This window comes from Brassica rapa, chromosome A02 (assembly GCF_000309985.2).
Source record: "Brassica rapa cultivar Chiifu-401-42 chromosome A02, CAAS_Brap_v3.01, whole genome shotgun sequence".
NCBI classification, from domain to species: Eukaryota; Viridiplantae; Streptophyta; class Magnoliopsida; order Brassicales; family Brassicaceae; genus Brassica; species Brassica rapa.
Window position 1 is genome coordinate 14,915,682 of NC_024796.2, and position 17,454 is coordinate 14,933,135.

Consider the following 17,454-nt stretch of genomic DNA (forward strand, 5'->3'; position numbering starts at 1 on the left):
CTCTTCTTTAGTTGCCTCCCACTCGGACAGACATTTGTCTGCTCTCCGTAGCAATGAGTGAATGAATCAACCAATCAATAACTCTCATACAGTTTTTTTCTGAGAGTTACAGTTCCCTCTATTTCAGGCAAGAAACAGTTTCCAAGATTAAGATATACTCTCTGTTCTTAAATATAAGATGTTTAAGTAGAAACATACATATTAAGAAAATTATTTTTTGTCTAAAAAGTATCATTAAAACTATAAAGTAATAATCAGTCAATTATAAAATAGATTATTAAAATATAATTGGTACACAATTTTTAATAAAGTAAAAGTCATTAAAATTCTGTAAAACATCCTCGGTGAGGGAGTAGTTTCGTAGCTGCTTTTGTTTACCGATAAATATAACGATTTCCATTTAAATAATGTCATTCTTTTAATACATTAGTGTGGCCCATCTTACAGATAAATGGGGTTATATACCCGTGATGGGTCTTATTAAAAGCCATTACAATATCAATATTATAACAGAATAACAGATTCACTAGGCTCTACCCTAACTTCTTCTTCAAGCTTCTGATGAACATCAAAGAAACTTGCTGTGTCTTTGTTTTAATTCCTGCAAATATTTAGCGTTAAAAAAAAACAAGATGATCCCAATACTAGGATTGAGATTCTTCAGGTAGAGATTCTGAACTCGTTACAAAAGGATCACTCTGCAAGGAAGAAACAAATATAAAAAGGTTACAAAACAACATAAAGTTCAAACATTTACGAGCAGTTTTAGATAAAGAACAAAACTCACAGATGATGAGATGGAGACTTGGCTAGTGTTAGCAGAGTTCCCGTGGCTTCCTGCATTAATCACATTCCCTAGACTCTCTTCACCAATATCTCTTAACCTATTAAGCTCAGGCAATATCTCTTTCCCAAGATCAGGTCTATCTTTCCTTCTTAACTCTGCACATTGAAGTGAAAGCTTAGCTAACGACATGGCTTCTTCCATAGGCCAATCTGGTACTGCTGGATCAAGCATATCCTTAAGTCTCCCTTCTTCTATCGCTTGTTCAACGTAATAAGTCAAACCCATTGGCTGTTTCCCTGTCAAGATCTGCAGCAGCATGATCCCTAGTGAATAAACATCTGATTTCACGCCTAACATTCCTGTCTGTTGATACTCAGGATCAATGTAACAGAACGTTCCTGCAGCTGAAGTGACTCGGTACTGTGTAACGTTCTCTGCTACCGCAGGGACTAATCTGGCTAGCCCTACATCACTGATCTTGCTAACGTAGTTGTAGTCTAGGAGCACGTTTGCTGGTTTAAGGTCTCTGTGGACAATTGGTTCAGGTTTGGTCTGGTGGAGGAAGAGTAGTCCTGTAGCTATCTCAGCAGCGATTCTGAAACGTAGCTGCCAAGAAATTGGCGGTGTGTTGCCTTGCATGAAAAGTCTATCTTCTAAGCTTCCTTTTGCCATGTATTCATAAACAAGGATCCCAAATTCTGGACAAGCTCCAAGAAGAAGCACCATGTTAGGATGCCTTATGCAGCTCAGCACTTCAACCTGCAAAAAGACATTTAAACATATGTTTAGGCATGCGGTTTTGAACCGAACCAAACCGAACCAAAATTTTCGGTTAGTTCGGTTACGAGTTTGATTCATTTCAGCAGGTTTGTAAAAAAACTTTGATTTTTCGGTTTGGTTTGGTTTAGTAATCAGTTAGTTTGTTTCGGTAATCAGTTAGTTCGGTTTTTCAAAAAAAAATTGTTAACCAAATTTTGAATTGGATTAAAACTGAATAACCCGACTTAACCGAAAATACCTGAATTTAACCAATTTTTAACGAAATATAATCGAAACAAAAAACTTTGGTTTATTTTGGTAAAAAATGTAAAAACCGAACTACCAGAATACATAACCGAACTTTTTCCTGTTCAGTTCAGAAGATTTTGCTCGAACCGAGCTACCTAAATTTCGAACTATCCGAACCCGCATGCAGTTGATATGTTTGTGTAAAGATGAAAACACTTTTGTAAGAATGTTTTTTTATTACCTCTTTTTGAAACTGTGATCTTCCTTGAGCTGCATCAGGACGTAGAACTTTAACAGCAACACTTGTGTGATCAAGATAGCCTCTAAAGACAGGACCATAGCCTCCTTCTCCAACTTTTTTAGACTCGTCAAAATTTGAAGTGGCTTCTTCTATTTCTTCAACAGTGTATTTCCTATACCGAACAAATCCATGAGAGAATGAATCTGATTCTTTCAAAGCCGTCATTTCTACAGTTACTCTTCTCTTAGCTTCCACTTCTGCTAATCTCTTTGCAGCTTCTGCAGCTTCCAAGGCTGCTTTGGCTTTAGCTCTCTCCTTTTCCACTATTGACATTGCTGCTTCCTCTGAACTCTTTGCTTCTTCTAACCTTCTTTCCTCTTCAGTTCTGAGCTTTTGCAGCGCCGATGCCTAAAATATCAGAAAAACAACATTCAGTTTACATGTATTAGTCTCCTTCCACTACAATAAACAGGAGTTGTAGAGTTCAATGCCTAGTGTATTTTATTACCTGTTGTCTAGCACTTAAAGCTTCTTTGCAGGCTGTACTATACATATCCATGGTTTGTTTGAGCTCTAGACGCAGCCTCTTCATTTCAGCTTCAATATCATCCTGCAACAAAACAAACAAACAAACACACATCTAAGCAAACATTCTAAATGAAATCCTTATGTTGATTCTGGAAGTAAATCTCAATAAAATGCCACATCTTTGGGCCGGACAAATCTTTAGTAGATTATGATTTTTTCCTAAATGGAAAATGAAAATTAGGTTTTGAGGTTGTATAAATTCATTCACATGATAAATGTATATATCCTAAAACGGGTATTTGCCTCTCTAAGTATTCTTTGTTTTCTTCGTGAATAATTCACGTTCTTCACAACATTTTAAGAGAACAAAAAAAAAGTGAAGGATCTTGAGTAAAACTACTAGTACTAACCACGCCTTGAGATGAATATGAAGATGTTCCACCACTCTCTTCAGAGAATGTAGATGATTCATTAGGGAAACTAGGATCACTGAACTTAAACTCTGAGCTTGTTGACATTCTTGAACTCCTTCCAGATTCAGGAAAATCGTGAGTGAAGGAAGAGCGGTCAACGCTTGGTCTCCCTGAGCTGATGAAGGAAATGTCATGAGAGTCTCTATGTGAAGATGGACTGATGAATGAAAGGTCGCTATCTGAATCATATAAGTCTCCATATTGTTTGCCTTGTCGTCTCACTAACGGTGATCTACAAAAAAATATAAGATGTTCAAAATATTTTAGACCCAATGTTTACTAGAATGATTTGTATAGGCCTAGTGACTAGGTGGATTATTGGGACTAGACCTCAACGAATTATTTGTTTATTTATTATATATTATATATTTTAATTTATTAAGTTTATTTATAAAATTATTTTGATGAATTATAACAAATAGATATACAAAAACAAAATAAAAAAAACTTGTGGACTTACACAACTGATTTACATAAATTTAAATCAAATTACACCAACTTAAACTACATTAACCGATTTAAAATGATTTAAACTGTTTTAATTAGATTTTTTAACATTGTTTTCGATTATGACCGATTTGTTGTTTAGGCCTATACGCTAAACCGATTTCTTTAGAACATTGACCAAAGACATCATTTTAATTGCTTCAGATGTCCTTACCTTATAGAATCATATTCAACTGATCGACGAGGCCTGGATGGCGTACTACCTGTTTGCAAAAACCAATGAAACACATAATAAGAACAGATTCTGAGAATACATTTTTTTTTTAAGGAAGTAATCAAACCTGCAGACTGGCTATGATCATGGTGTTTTGGTGCTTTCTCAGGAGTGGTAGGGTGTTGATTGTCAAACTCAGAGAGCTGCTTTGAACTTTTATAAGGAGCAGGACGAGATGCATTTCTTACTGAAGCAATCTTGCCTTTTGAAATGACATAAACATTGCAGAAATCTGGAGCTTGCTTTGATAGAGTTGTTGGCAAATCCGTTTTGAATCGCCTGCTCGGAGAATATTATATATATTCAAGACTTTGTTACAAAACATGAAAGAAGAAAGACTATAATATATACCTCATGAAGCCATTACGTGATGCAGCTCCAACGACTAGGTTTTCTATTGCGGAAGATGAAACAAATTCGGTAATGGCTCTCACTTTATCTATGTCTTCAAGTAATATGTCTTGACAGTTTATCTGCTCCAAGAAATATATAAAAAAATTGTTAAAAGATCCAAACCCTAAAAGCATAGGGTTTGATTGTCAACACCTCTTTACGGGAACAGTAACAGTGGAAGGACACGAAGAGATCTTGAGCTAACTTCTCTGATTCCTTCTTCTGCTGTGGTGTTGCTTCTGCAATATCTACAGCATAAAAAAACAAAACTTAGGGTTCTTTCCGTCAAGAAGAACCCTAATAAATGATGAATGTGAGAAGTGTTTAGAACCTGAAGAAGAAGAAGAATGTGATTTGGAGAGGACATGAATGAGAGAGATGGTTTGGCCACGAGAAGCAAGATTTTCGATGGTCCATTTAAGAGCATGTTGGCTTCCTTTGTCTTTGTCTATTGCAACTGCTACTGAACCTTTTCCTGTTTCTTTCTTTCCTCCGTTATTTGCTTTTGGTAGCCACATTATTTCTCTTCTATATATTTACTTATCCTTTTGAGAAATAATAACAAACAAAAGGATGGAAAAGAACAAATATCCTTTGAGAGAAAAAACTTCACTTGGATTTCAGAAAATGAAAAAAAAATGTTAAAAAGTTTTGATTTTGTAATGGGTTAGAGGATTTCCTCTTTTCTAACGGTTGTTATTTAAGGGGTTTTTTTTGGCTGATAATCTAATTTCAGATAGATTATAGTACAAACTCATTTGTTTGGTTTGACCTTTTTCTAATATTGAAAAGTGTAACAGATGGTGTAAATTTAAACGATCACATCTCTCTTTAATCACCTCTAGAAACTTGCCTTGCATTGGACGGTAGGTAGAAACAAAAATACTTTCTGGATCCTAAATATTTTAATAATGTACTTTTACTACAACATGAAACTGGATTAACGTGTATTTAATCTTTTTCATGTTATCGCATAAAAGAAATCTTATAATCTCTTTTCTTTTATCAACTAAATCTTATAATCTCTATACTCCTAAAAGAAAATTGTATACTCAGAGTAGTGCCTATGTGTTAAGAAAAGAGGCAGCTGCCTCAGGCCTCTCTTCGTATTGTTAATTTTGGGATCTCATTTTTTCAATCAATTGGTCTAAAAATCTTTATATATGTCTACTTTTATTAATATTTTTCTACAAATTTAATTGTATCATTCTTTTCCGGTCTAAATTATATATATAGTTTTAGCTTTTGAATATTCACTTATTTATTGTTTGTTGTGTATGTTTTATTTTCTACATACTTTTATCATATTTTTTTTTATTCATTTGGTATTACAATGTTGGATACTTTTATAACTTTGAAATTACAGTTTTAATTTATTTTTATTAGCATGGGTGTGATTTTTTTGGATCATCATTCTTTGAATACATGTAAACAATCTGAATAAATATTTTTCATTAACTATTTTCATATTTATGTTTACTAACTTCACAATCTATACTATTAAAAGGGAAGCATTCTTAAAAAATCTACTTATGCAAGGTTGTTTGGACCTATTAGTTAGACTAACACCATATAATTCAGCCTATTTTTAAGCCAAAGTAATATTTCATACATCAACTCATAATTTCCTTAATGTACAAAAAGAGATATTGTAACTAACAACGATATTTTACGTAAATATTTTATTATTATTTTCTTAATACAGAAAATAACTTAAGGAGATAGTCATAACAAACGGATTAATATTAATGTACATATTTTTGGACCCTACATATAGATTATCGAACATATGATGCGTACCTTTGTATTAAAAATTTAACAATATTCATTGCACTTTTTAAGTGATATGTTATTCATGTATTTCTTGACTCTTTTTATGAAATGTTATCACAAATTTAATATCTGAAATTGAAAACTATATCAATACTAAAATAATTGGTTTTATAATAATGTAAATTGATAGTTGTAACTATGATATAAATATATGCGAGGAAAATTCATTTTTAAAATTGATAGTTTGTGTGTTAATGACAATGTTTTGAAAACCGAACGGGACACTGATTCAACATTGCACCTTGGTCAATGGCCGGACCAGTTTAATCGGTTTAACCGCTTAATTTTAATTTAATTTTAAATTAAGTAACTATATATATGTAAAGAGACGGGGCTGAGACACCAACATGTTTCAGGTTCGATCCACCTGCTGAGCGAAACTAAGTCACAATTATCTTGGTCACCTAACACGGATATGGGTCCATGCTTTAGGGCCTATTTGAATACCCGGAGAGAGGGTCTATCCTTGGGGATTAGTCTGGGTCTCTCCATGGGCCTAGGATACCCCCAGGTTAATCAAAAAAAAAAGTATAACTATAAATTAATTTTGATATAAGTTTATATCAATGTTATATTTTAAAAATGATATGAAAAATAAAATTCAAAATTCAAAAACTAAAACTAATTTATTTATATATGTAGTAGAAAACAATATTAAATTTTGATGAAATCTTATTATAATTTGCAAATTTTTTTATTTTTTAACTTGAATTTGCGAAAACTGGGTTTTAATATTGAACTAGATCCGATTTAACTCAAATTCAGTTTTTAGCACAACTCGAAACCAGTTAGAAGAGCGAGTCATGATCCGACTGGTTCGATCGTACGGTCCGATCAGATTTTCAAAACATTGGTTAATACAGTTCAATAATTAAAATATATATTTTTAATAATGAATATCTTTACTACTAGAAACATACATATCATCTTTAAATCTATTTCAAACAAATCTCACACTATAAAAAATAAAAAATAATAAAAACATTAAAAATCAATAGTTATAATGTGAAACAAAAAAATTATACTAGATTTAAAATTTTTTAAAATTTCAAATCCGCGCTTCTTAAGCGCGGGTCAAAATGTAGTAAGTTTTATTAAACCCCCAATTTTTAGAAGAGTTATTTTCACTCTAGGGCAGTTTTAAGTTTTCTATTACACTTTAGAGCAGTTGTTGCTCCTTAGACACTTTTTTCTAACTTTCTTCTAACTTGTTCTCTTCTTTTCTAACTAAAGTATAATTTAGTTATAATTAAGTGGACCCACTCAATATTTCATCTCTTCATTATTTTTTGTAACCACGTAAGCAATTGTGTAACCATATAATAAAAACATCGGTGATAGAAACGGCTTGGCCGGAAGCTGTCGAAGAGCTTCCTCCTTCACGCCGTGCTCCCCAACTAATCCGCCTCGCTCTGTGACAGTAATAAAAAGAAGAAGCAAGATTTACGTTTTTATCGTAGAAACAAAATCAGTTAGAGCTTGAAATCGTGTCTTATATGATATTATACATGTTTAAAGGTATAATAGGCAAGAAGAAAAAAAACGGATGATTAAGATGACGATAATGGCTGGCGGCCATAGAGGAAAATTGCAGAAAACCCTAATTGATTTTGGGGAAGATGAAGTTAAAATTACTAAAATACCTTTCATTAAAAATGATTTATATGTACATGATATGTTGTACATACAAATACAATATCCACATGTACAACGATTCATATGTACATGAAACGAGACATCCCTTGTTTAGGTTCCACGTTGATTATGATTTCCTGGAGGAGCATACCTAAATGGTTTTCCTCATGCAATCCATAAAGATATATAACATACATTTGTAAGTTATAACATTTGTACATTTAAATAGCATTCAAATGTACACACATATCGTTGTCTTCTTGTACAACGACTCACATGTACACCGGTGTATACTAGTATGTTTTTCATATATGTACATCGATGTGTACATACAAAAATTGTTCATGTGTACTTTTTTTTTTGTAACACTGTTCATGTGTACATATATGATTTATTCGAATAAAGTAAACAAATTCCATGTTGCATTTTTGTTGTTATGTACATCTTGTTCATGTACACGAGTATATTGAGTAACCACATGAATATGATCTTGGCATCTTGTTCAGTGTACATGTGTACATGAGAAGACGAAAAGAATCTAAATGTACATCGTGCAAACAATGTATTTATTGTGTTAACACTATCTACATTATGTTAACATTGGTGTGAATTCTAAAAGTCGTAGAAGCTTAATTTTTTAGATAGAAAATCTACAAAAAGTTGTATATCAGAATCATCAATGTGTACACATATATTCATTGTCCACATATACACTATTTTACAAGGACCAAAAGTGAAAATTAAAGAAACTTCATCTCAAAGTTCAACAATGGCGATCAATATCTCGATGCAACAGCGGCTTCGCTTTATAGTCCACCGGAGGTAACAGAGAGAGGCTAAGATCACGGCAAAGACGTAACATACGTCATCCACCGGACTTGAGACACCGCAAAAGATAAGTCCCGTGGAAAAAAGGAGACTGTGGCGGTGGAGTTCGTTGTGGCTGTGATTTGCGGTGTATAATAAACATAGCTTGACATATCTCAAAAGATAGATTGAATAATAAAGATATTGATTATAAACATATTTTATTAAAAGAATGTTCTGAAAAAACAACATTGATTTTACAAAAAAAGATCGAAGAACTGAAGGAAAAGAAACGAAGAAGAAAATACATGGGACCCACATTCTTTTATTTAGTTAGTTTATGACTAGAAAATGAGTTTGGTTAGAAAAAACTGCCTTAGTAGCACAAACTGCCTTATAGTATAATATTAAAACTTGAAACTGTCTCTTAGTGTAATATTTCTTTTTAGAATTGTCTTAGGCCCCATATGGTCTAGGCACGACACTGATGATACTATGGCATATTAGTTATTTTGTCACTGTATTTTCAAAAAGAAAATTACCTTTCAATAATGATATATTGGTCAAACCATTTTCTGGCAATCTCCAGCTATATGGCCGACTTTTCCACAGCTGTAACATGTTCCCTGTTCTCGGCAAACTTGAGCTATATGGCTGACTTTTCCACAGCTCTAACATGTTCCTTGTTCTTGGCAATCTCAAGCTAGACGACCAAGTTTTTTTTTTTTTTTTACAGTAAAAAAAATAAAAAAAAATTAAAAAAAAAAAGAGTTTTTTTACAGTTTTGACATTTTCCCTTTTATTGGCAATCTAGAGCTATATGATCACCACCAAGACACCAATACCTGTGATGACCCTTCATGCTACATTGACAACAATATATTTGGTTAAGCTTATACATGTATCATTTAAATCGAGTTTATAAACGTTTTAAAATGATATGTTATTTATCAGAGTACAAAAAACCTGAATATACATTAGTTCCTTTCTCCACTGTTTCTTCTTCCAAACATTCTTTTGTTTGTGGTGTGGAAGTAACATTTCAAGGTCCATAGTCACCATCTCCTATCAAGTTGCAAATGTCCGAACATTCCACTAAGCTACACACACACAAAGCAACAACAAGAGTACTCATGAACTCCTGACTCCTCTAGGTTAAAGATTCATGCTGAACAACAAACTTTATTCACTTCTCTGCGTTTTTGGATTTGGGTCGTTGTATCCTCTGTTTCTTGCTGTCTTCACCAGAAACATTTCCGGTACATTCGATAGCGTCTCACCATCTTGCGGAGGAGGAGGAAGAATCTCTGCAGAAGCTACGGACACTGAAGCCATAATCGTGGCTGCTATGGCCCCAAACGCCGCTGTGGATATACAAACTGTCGCTGCAGCCGATTTAGTCACCCAGCAGCTATGACACTGATATCTACTACTTCGGTTGTTCAATAGATTCAAACGGTAGAGAGAAGGATACAGAGTGTGTGTTATCATTACTTAACTGGTTCTTTTGATCTCATCAGATTCTCTGCGTCTTGTTTTCGCGACAAGGTTAACCTAGTGGTTCTTGTTGAACACTCTATCTTGTTTAGACACTTGTCAATATCTGGTGGCTTGGAATTTAGAAACTTTTCAGACTTCCACGTATGCCAGAATCTTATGCTTACATGACACAATCACACACAATTTAAAACAGTAGTAATTAACCATAAGACTAATTCAAGAACCAAATAACTATGATTGCAACTTACAAATGTGATTACAGTTTCCTCAAAACAGAAAAGACAAAAAAGTGGAAGAGAATCAAAAGACAAACACTCTATCTCTATCTTACTTTTCTTGCAAGAAACAAGTTAACGTAACTGTATATGTTACACTATTGCCATTCCCAAATCAGAAATGGCAATTTTACAAGAATACAATATAAATTACTATAAATAGAAACAAGTGAGGGACGTGTGTGTGCGTGTGTATAGTATATAATCATAAGATCACCCAACCAAACCACATCAAATCTACTGACCTTGAGACTCGAGACGCTCTCATCTTTGAAGAAGACTCGACTTTGCTCTTCTTCTTCTTCTTCTGCTTCTTCTGAAAATCAAGTCTCACTCTGGGCACATGTTAAATACAAACCTAAGCTAAATGCATCATTAGTCTCTAACTGCCTTGTCTTAATCTTCTTCTTCAATAAGATAACGATCAAGTTGTTGGAGCTCTCAGTGAAAGGGGCAACATATCTTGTTACCTTTGAGAGAAAGGAACTTTGATTTGATCTTTCCAAATGTACAAGTTTTGATTACCCTGATCCTCCAGCGACTTCCGCAGCTCTCTGTCTCATCATTTCCATCACAGCTGCTCTTCGCCTTGAATCTGATTGCTGCTGTAATCTTCTCAGATGCTCCTTCAGGTCACTGAATGAAAGAGAGAGAGAGAGAGAGAATATCACAACCATCATCAACACAAAATTCAAATGAACCAAAGTGGTTTGATGTATTTCATGGATCATCATAAAGTCGTTTACCTGCAACGAGGTACATGGCACTGAGATTCCTTGCAGGCCCGAGCGTGGAGTTGCAGAAGATACCACATTTTCTTGCATAGAACACAGCCTCCCGAAGCACGCACTTTGCACTGTATACCATGTCGGAATAGTCCCTTCACTTTCCGGCAATTTGGATACTGACAATTTGCAGAACGACATTGTGATGCATGTACCAGAAGTTCCAGCATTTTCCTCAGCTGCAAATTCAAAAAAGAAGAGAACATAAAACAAAGAATGTAACCAAGAGAGAAGCAACACCAGCTCTCAAAAGAAACAGTATTAATACCTGCAAGACTCGCAACTGCCTTGCTTCTTTGTTCTGAGCATTTTGATCAGCTAGGGATGGATGATTAGTCAACTTGTGAGGATGATTAACTCCACCATCTCTACTGTAACAAGAGTTGCACACATCGTAGTCTGGACATACTTCACAGCGCCAGCCTTGACCAGTTTCAATGTCGAGGTGACACGCATTGCAGGTCGTGACAAACGCAGGAGCAGTTGGGTTATGCAGATGATAAAGGACCATCATTGATGAATGTTTTGCCCGCCTCAACGTGTCGTACTGATAATGGTTCCCTTGACAAAGACTCAGAAACGCTTGCCTTGTGTCGAAAAACTCGCTTTCTAGTATCTCATCTTTGTCCCTTGTATCTGCAGGAATATCTGTAATCTCAACCTGCAAATACAATCCCACTAAGATTCATGAAACTGATCACAGACAAAAGGTTAAGGACGCTATCCTCAATAAGCAAATGCAACTCACAGGGTACAACGCATGCTTATCCCTGAAATTAGCAGGATGCCTTTCCCTGTCTTCACGCCGCTGTTCAGCTTCATAACACCTGAAAGGGAATCAGTAAGATTCTTATGTGCAATCATGGTTCTAAAACTTGTTCTAGGCAGTAACTTAATCCTACCCGAAACGATTTCTTCTTTAAAATCCAATTTATATGACTCAACTCGGTTTAAATCGGTTAAATAAGTCTAAATCTAATAAATTAAGCAATAATGTTAGTACTCTAATTTCTTTTGTTTTCTATATCTAATCTGATAATTCATTATTCATCAAAATAATTTTCTAGGCCTAGTTGATATCCTCTACAAAGCGCCTAGTTAAGGCCTAGCGATTTCTTAACATTGTGTGCAATTCAACAATAAAAGTAAAGAGCAGAAGAGAAAGGGAATAGTTCTTACTTATCACAAATCTGAAAGTATTTGCACTGACTGCAGAGCCAACGATTTCCAGATACCATCAACATACAGCAATGTGTGCAAGAAGGTTGCAGGTGGACCATGATAAAGTCCTCCTTCATAGGGTGAATGGTCTCACCAAGCTGGGAACAAAGGTGAATATAATATTACCAAAACAATAACAAAAAGATAGTAAAACGCATAGAAAGTAAAGATTACTTTATGCATTAGCAGCAGATCCTTGGATGCATTCCCAGATAAATCAGTCTGCCCAGAAGCTTTTAGAGCCCTTTTTGTAATTGTTTTCTTTAGCATTCCTTTCTTATTCCCCTTTCTGCCATCTTCTTCTTGACTCATTTGGTATATAAGATCCTCTGCTGCACCTGGCCAGTAGTCACCATCGAAATACGGGAGCCTAGCTGCAGTAACCTTAGCTCTACATTCACCGGTTTGCATAAAGAAATGGTCATATAGATTTATAGTTTCTGCAACAATGCCTTCCTTTGAAGCTTTTTTCAACATTGCTAAGTACCTGCAATGAACAACATGAGCGTTTGGATTATGTAAATGACTTTTTTCATAGAAAAACTTTATGTTTATTCCAAAAAAGGTAACCGAACTAACCACTCTCGTAGTTTATCAGATTTTGGCGTCTTCTGTATTTCTGGATGGCAATATAAGATATAGTCCTCGCCCTTGAGAGGCGGACAAGCCCATATGTAGCAGCTCGTGAAACCACGCAACTTGCAGTATTCTAGGTAACCGATCTAAACACATGATCAAATCATACCCTTAATCCTTCAAAAAAGAACACGGATATTAGCTAATGACTAATGTTTAAGAAGACCAGGACTTACCAGGATTTCGTGGTAAACGAAAGTGCGCAGGGCCTCTCCGTAATAAGATCTAACCTCGGGTCTAAAGTACTTTACAGAATCCAAATAAGAGAGATAAACTCGGCGTTGATTAGGAAATGCGCATTCAGAACCAAACTCTTGGACGTACATCCCAAATAAGCAAACTTCTACACCTTCAATCTTTTGGAACAACAGAACCACCTGGCAAAATAAAATGATGTGTGAGAATGGATACTTCAAGAAAGAAATGCATAAATTCACGATGAGCCTTGATCATTCTTTACCTTGGACTTGTATGCAAACTCTGTTGGGTAACTATCTTCCCGAAAAATTTCAAGAAACCGAGGTTTGACTTCCAGCTTCTTGTCAACAGATGAAACAACTCTAATCACAAGGGACTCGGCAGTAGGCACCTCATCAAAACTTTTTCCTTGAGCCCTGGCTCTCTCTGTTCTTTCCTGCTTCAGCTTCTTAAACAGCCGCTGCTCAATATGGTCACTGAGAATTGTTCTCGGAAGGTCTTTCGCTCCAAGAACAGCACTCTGAGGTAAAGGCTTCCTCTTACTTTGTTATAGCAATATATACTCAGCTTGCCCTCCGTCATTCCTTCTCCCATTAAACAAAGCACAGATCTGATGCTGCCAGGCCTCACATTTATCACATTGGACCCACTGCAAAGGTAGAAACAGATTACAGAATGTACTGAAAATCAGGAGACAAACACAAAAAGAGTGGATAGTCGTTTACCCATTCTTCGGTCTCTTCATCATTTTTCTTTTTCTCGAGTCTTGCCTTAGGTATGGGCGTCCCCTCAGCGAGTATAGTGTCCCCACGGGATTCATTATAACATGGAATACAAAAGTAGTGACGAGTGTCACCAGCTCCTACGGTGTAATACATAGCATTTCTCTTGATGCGGGCACCACAAGGGGTACAATATATAGGTGGCGGCTCAAAGGTAAGCTTCTCCACTGCACATAGTTGACATGAGTTCTCACTCATTGAATGCTCCATAGCCTGATTCTTTTCTGCTTTGGCTTTACTCTGCAAGCACATAAAGAACAGATTCATCATTAATCAAATATCTTTTTAAGATAGATATGGACAAAAGTGCTAAACGGAATAGCTAAATCCAAACCTGGCCAACCCACTGACGGAGACCACGGATATGTTCTCTCACTTGCTCAGGGGTGAACAATTCAGTTAATGAAACACCCTTTATCTCTGCTTTTCCAGATTTTGGTGGAGGTTTAGACTCTACCAGACTTTCTTCCTTCAGTGACTCAGATACTTTCTCCATTTTGCACTTCTCTTGCCGAGGTGAGGCATCGGGCAAATCTTGTTTAACAGGTTCAATGACTGGTCTTTGCTTGGGAATATTTTCAGCAATTCCACTTTTTCTCTCTTTAAAACCGGGTCGTGCCTGTACAGAACCTTCACAAACCTCAGCTTTCACTTCAAAATACTTTGAAGATGCACGTACATCACTGTGCCTATGATCTTTCCTTTCAGCATGCTGAGATGATGATTGTGCTTCTGTTACGGAGATAACAGAGCTTTTACAACTTTCCGTCTCAACTTCGACGGGTTGAGAAGACTGCTCCACCTTCAACCGTTTCAAAGAAGGTTGCAAATGATTTGAAATATCAGCACTAGGCGAAGCACAAGAGAGTGCTCCAGCAGAGGTCTGTACTGCATCATTGGATATTCCACCTCCATTTACTGACTTCGCAGCACCGCTTTCGGTTTTTAAACGAGCTAGGGACCGAGCATTTGCCTGTTGCTGTAAGAAGGCCTTCACAGGAATACACACAGGGCAGTTGGATTCCTTACAACTTCGATGGTGATTAATCAGTGTCTTCGTGGGGCGGCAACGAGGATATGAACACTGAGGTGCAGCGCAACTGTCCATGTGCTTCCAGAGCTTCTGAACCGTAACGCAATTCCGCTCGGGACACTTCCCTTCAGGGGCTTTGCAGTTGCGAGCATGGCGTAGGAACAGGAGCCATTTCTGTTGGTTTCTAAATCTCGGATCTTGGTTTTCGTTTCCATATCTACAAGTGGTACCAACAGGATTCTGAGGAGTGGGAGATTCTGATGTAGTGGAGATGTGACTTTGACCTATAATAGACCCTCCAGACGTATTATTGGGCTGAGCTTCATCCGTTCCTGACATTCTTTGACGGAAATCATCTTGAATGTGCCGTTCGTTCGACATACTATTAGACATTTGAGTATGTTCTTGTGACTGAGATTGCCAGTGACCTTGCAGACCGGATTCTGATTTCACTCCAACAGAAAGGTTGTTAAAACTGTTAATAGAGTCGGAAGCCATACCCTGCGGGTGCAACATCTGCTGTATCTGTTGGCTATTTTGGGGAACTGGTGTGCAAATATCACTCTGACTTGTGGCAGGGAGAATCTGAGAACCTGCATGACGGTCATCTGCGTTGTTCTGGTATTGATTTTGAAACTGAGAAAGCTGGAACTGCTCATGAGTTTGGGAGTGGATAGAATTGCTAGGGTTCTCAATTCCAGGTTCATGTTTAACGTGTGTAACCATGTCAGAGGCCACATGGTTTTGCCCAAAAGCATCTTGACTCATAAATCTCTGCTGCTGCTGGCTCTGCTGCTGCTTCAATTGCCGTTGCTGTAGAAACTGCTGCTGATGTTGTTGAATTTGATTAGGTTGTTGCTGAAACCGATTAGGCTGTTGCTGAAATTGCTGCTGTTGATGTGACTGCAAAAGTGTACAGAAATGAATTACAATCCAATATTCTCAGATTGACAAAGTGACTTTAGTGCACTTTTTGCAAATGAATGTGAACTTTGATCAGTCCTTACCAGAGAAGAGCTATTTCCAGACATAGACTGAAAACTTGCCGTATTGGTATTCTGAGTATCTGTCAACGTCCCAACAGATGTTGCAGCACCATACAAATTTCCAGAATGAAAAGGGTCAACGTTATTTGTGCCATATCCTTCACCTGAAAGAGTAAATAACATAAAATTAAGCTTTCGGATGGACACACACCCAAAAGGAGTTACAGTGCATATGAAACTAGACAAGCAGAAAAAGGGAGAGGGAATAAATATTTACCCTGCATTCCTGAACGCTGAAGGGTATCAACACTTTTTGCATTCATCCCAACACCACCGTTTATGGAGCTGTTAGACACATTAGACATTTTTTGCTGCATCCCAGGTCTAAGGCCAACACTCATTTGACTCCCAAGATTATGCAAGATACGACTATTTTGGCCACCCATATCCTGCCTCGGTTGTTGTTGCTGCTGCTGATAAGGCTGAGGAACCATCATGGGAGCAGCAGAAAATCCAACACTATTGTTGGAATTGGAAGCTTCAACATTCAAGTAAGACTGGGTATTGCTATTAATACTGTTGTTGACAAATCCAGGGGTAGGCATCATCTGGCCAGTATTTCTTTGCGAGCTCATTGATGCAATGTTCCCTCCAGAACCAAGACCAAAGTTACTCGATGAATGCTGGTATCCATTAGACATGTTACCTGCAACACAACAAGTAAAGGTGTTCAGAGTAACTATGAAAACATTCCGGATATTTTATATAAGTTGTCATGAAAGAACCTCCGAGCATGCCACCAGGATTTAGCATGTTTGCAGTGTTCATAGCAGTAGTTGTGATGTTATTACTTCCATCCATTGCAGCATCAACAGAGGACGTCATCATCATATTTGGATTCCCACCACTATGTTGTAACCCTGGAGTGGGTATCATTGTTCCAACCGAAGAAGGATTAGCATGTCGCTGCTGATTGTAGTTATTCATATGCCTACCTTTGATTAGACTTGCCAGCCGAGATTCAAGGGTCGACTGATTTAAGTAATCTTCCTGTAGAAAGTGGTACACATTAGGAAAAAAAAAAGTGCTCAAATCTTAGGAAAAAAATCTGTTAAAAATACATGAATCTTTTTAAAAATTACCTTTGAGTTAGCAATTTTAAACAGCCCTTCCTCTAAGCGTCTAGCAACATCCATGTACTTTGCCTTTGATGCATCATCAGCTGGAGATGGTTGTTTTTGCTGTAAGATGCTGAAACTGGAAAAAAAAACATAGCCAAATAGGAAGAAATCAATAAGACAAAGACTGCAATCCAAAAAGAAACTTTAAAGTGAATTAAACACATGTGCAAGCTTACATCTTGATTCGCATGCCTTGCCGAAGTCTCAAGAGGTCATTGTCATTACGTGAAGGTCCTAAACCAGGAGCACCACCACCACCGTTGACTAAATTCTGCATTTGGGAGTTACCATTCTGCTGAGACATGTTCCCTTGGTTCGAAACCTGTCCTGACAAGTGCGCCTGAACATTCATTGGGTTAACTTTTTAAGTCTTCTTCTTCTTCTTCGCCTTGTTCTAGTTCTTCTCGTAACTAACACTAACAACCACCGCA

General features: G+C 36.6%; 2 protein-coding genes across 4 annotated transcripts; both read right to left on the minus strand.

The window, feature by feature from the left end:
- Window positions 1-379: 379 nt before the first annotated feature.
- Window positions 380-9,885, minus strand: LOC103853152 (U-box domain-containing protein 52). Of its 3 annotated transcripts, XM_018656745.2 has the most exons (11): window positions 8,912-9,885; window positions 4,483-5,202; window positions 4,305-4,399; window positions 4,110-4,231; window positions 3,826-4,037; window positions 3,699-3,747; window positions 2,975-3,269; window positions 2,545-2,646; window positions 2,037-2,444; window positions 788-1,546; window positions 380-698 (listed from the first exon to the last, which is right to left on the minus strand). In XM_018656745.2, exons 2-11 carry the CDS (start codon window positions 4,667-4,669, stop codon window positions 645-647), a joined length of 2,283 nt encoding a protein of 760 aa, XP_018512261.1. In that variant the 5' UTR covers window positions 4,670-5,202; window positions 8,912-9,885; the 3' UTR covers window positions 380-644. The 3 variants fall into 3 exon arrangements, with proteins under 3 accessions (XP_018512261.1, XP_033140008.1, XP_033140007.1); XM_033284117.1 differs by having other exon boundaries at window positions 3,699-4,037; window positions 4,483-4,696; window positions 8,969-9,885; XM_033284116.1 differs by having other exon boundaries at window positions 3,699-4,037.
- A 256-nt stretch (window positions 9,886-10,141) lies between these two features.
- On the minus strand, window positions 10,142-17,375 carry LOC103853155 (histone acetyltransferase HAC1). The gene is given in 16 exon segments (XM_033284111.1): window positions 10,142-10,837; window positions 10,948-11,165; window positions 11,255-11,647; window positions 11,735-11,813; window positions 12,166-12,305; window positions 12,382-12,694; window positions 12,787-12,929; window positions 13,020-13,220; window positions 13,304-13,690; window positions 13,767-14,063; window positions 14,158-15,759; window positions 15,864-16,006; window positions 16,120-16,548; window positions 16,628-16,892; window positions 16,985-17,099; window positions 17,200-17,375. Coding segments are annotated over 16 exon segments (5,016 nt in total). The 3' UTR covers window positions 10,142-10,722.
- Window positions 17,376-17,454: the final 79 nt, after the last annotated feature.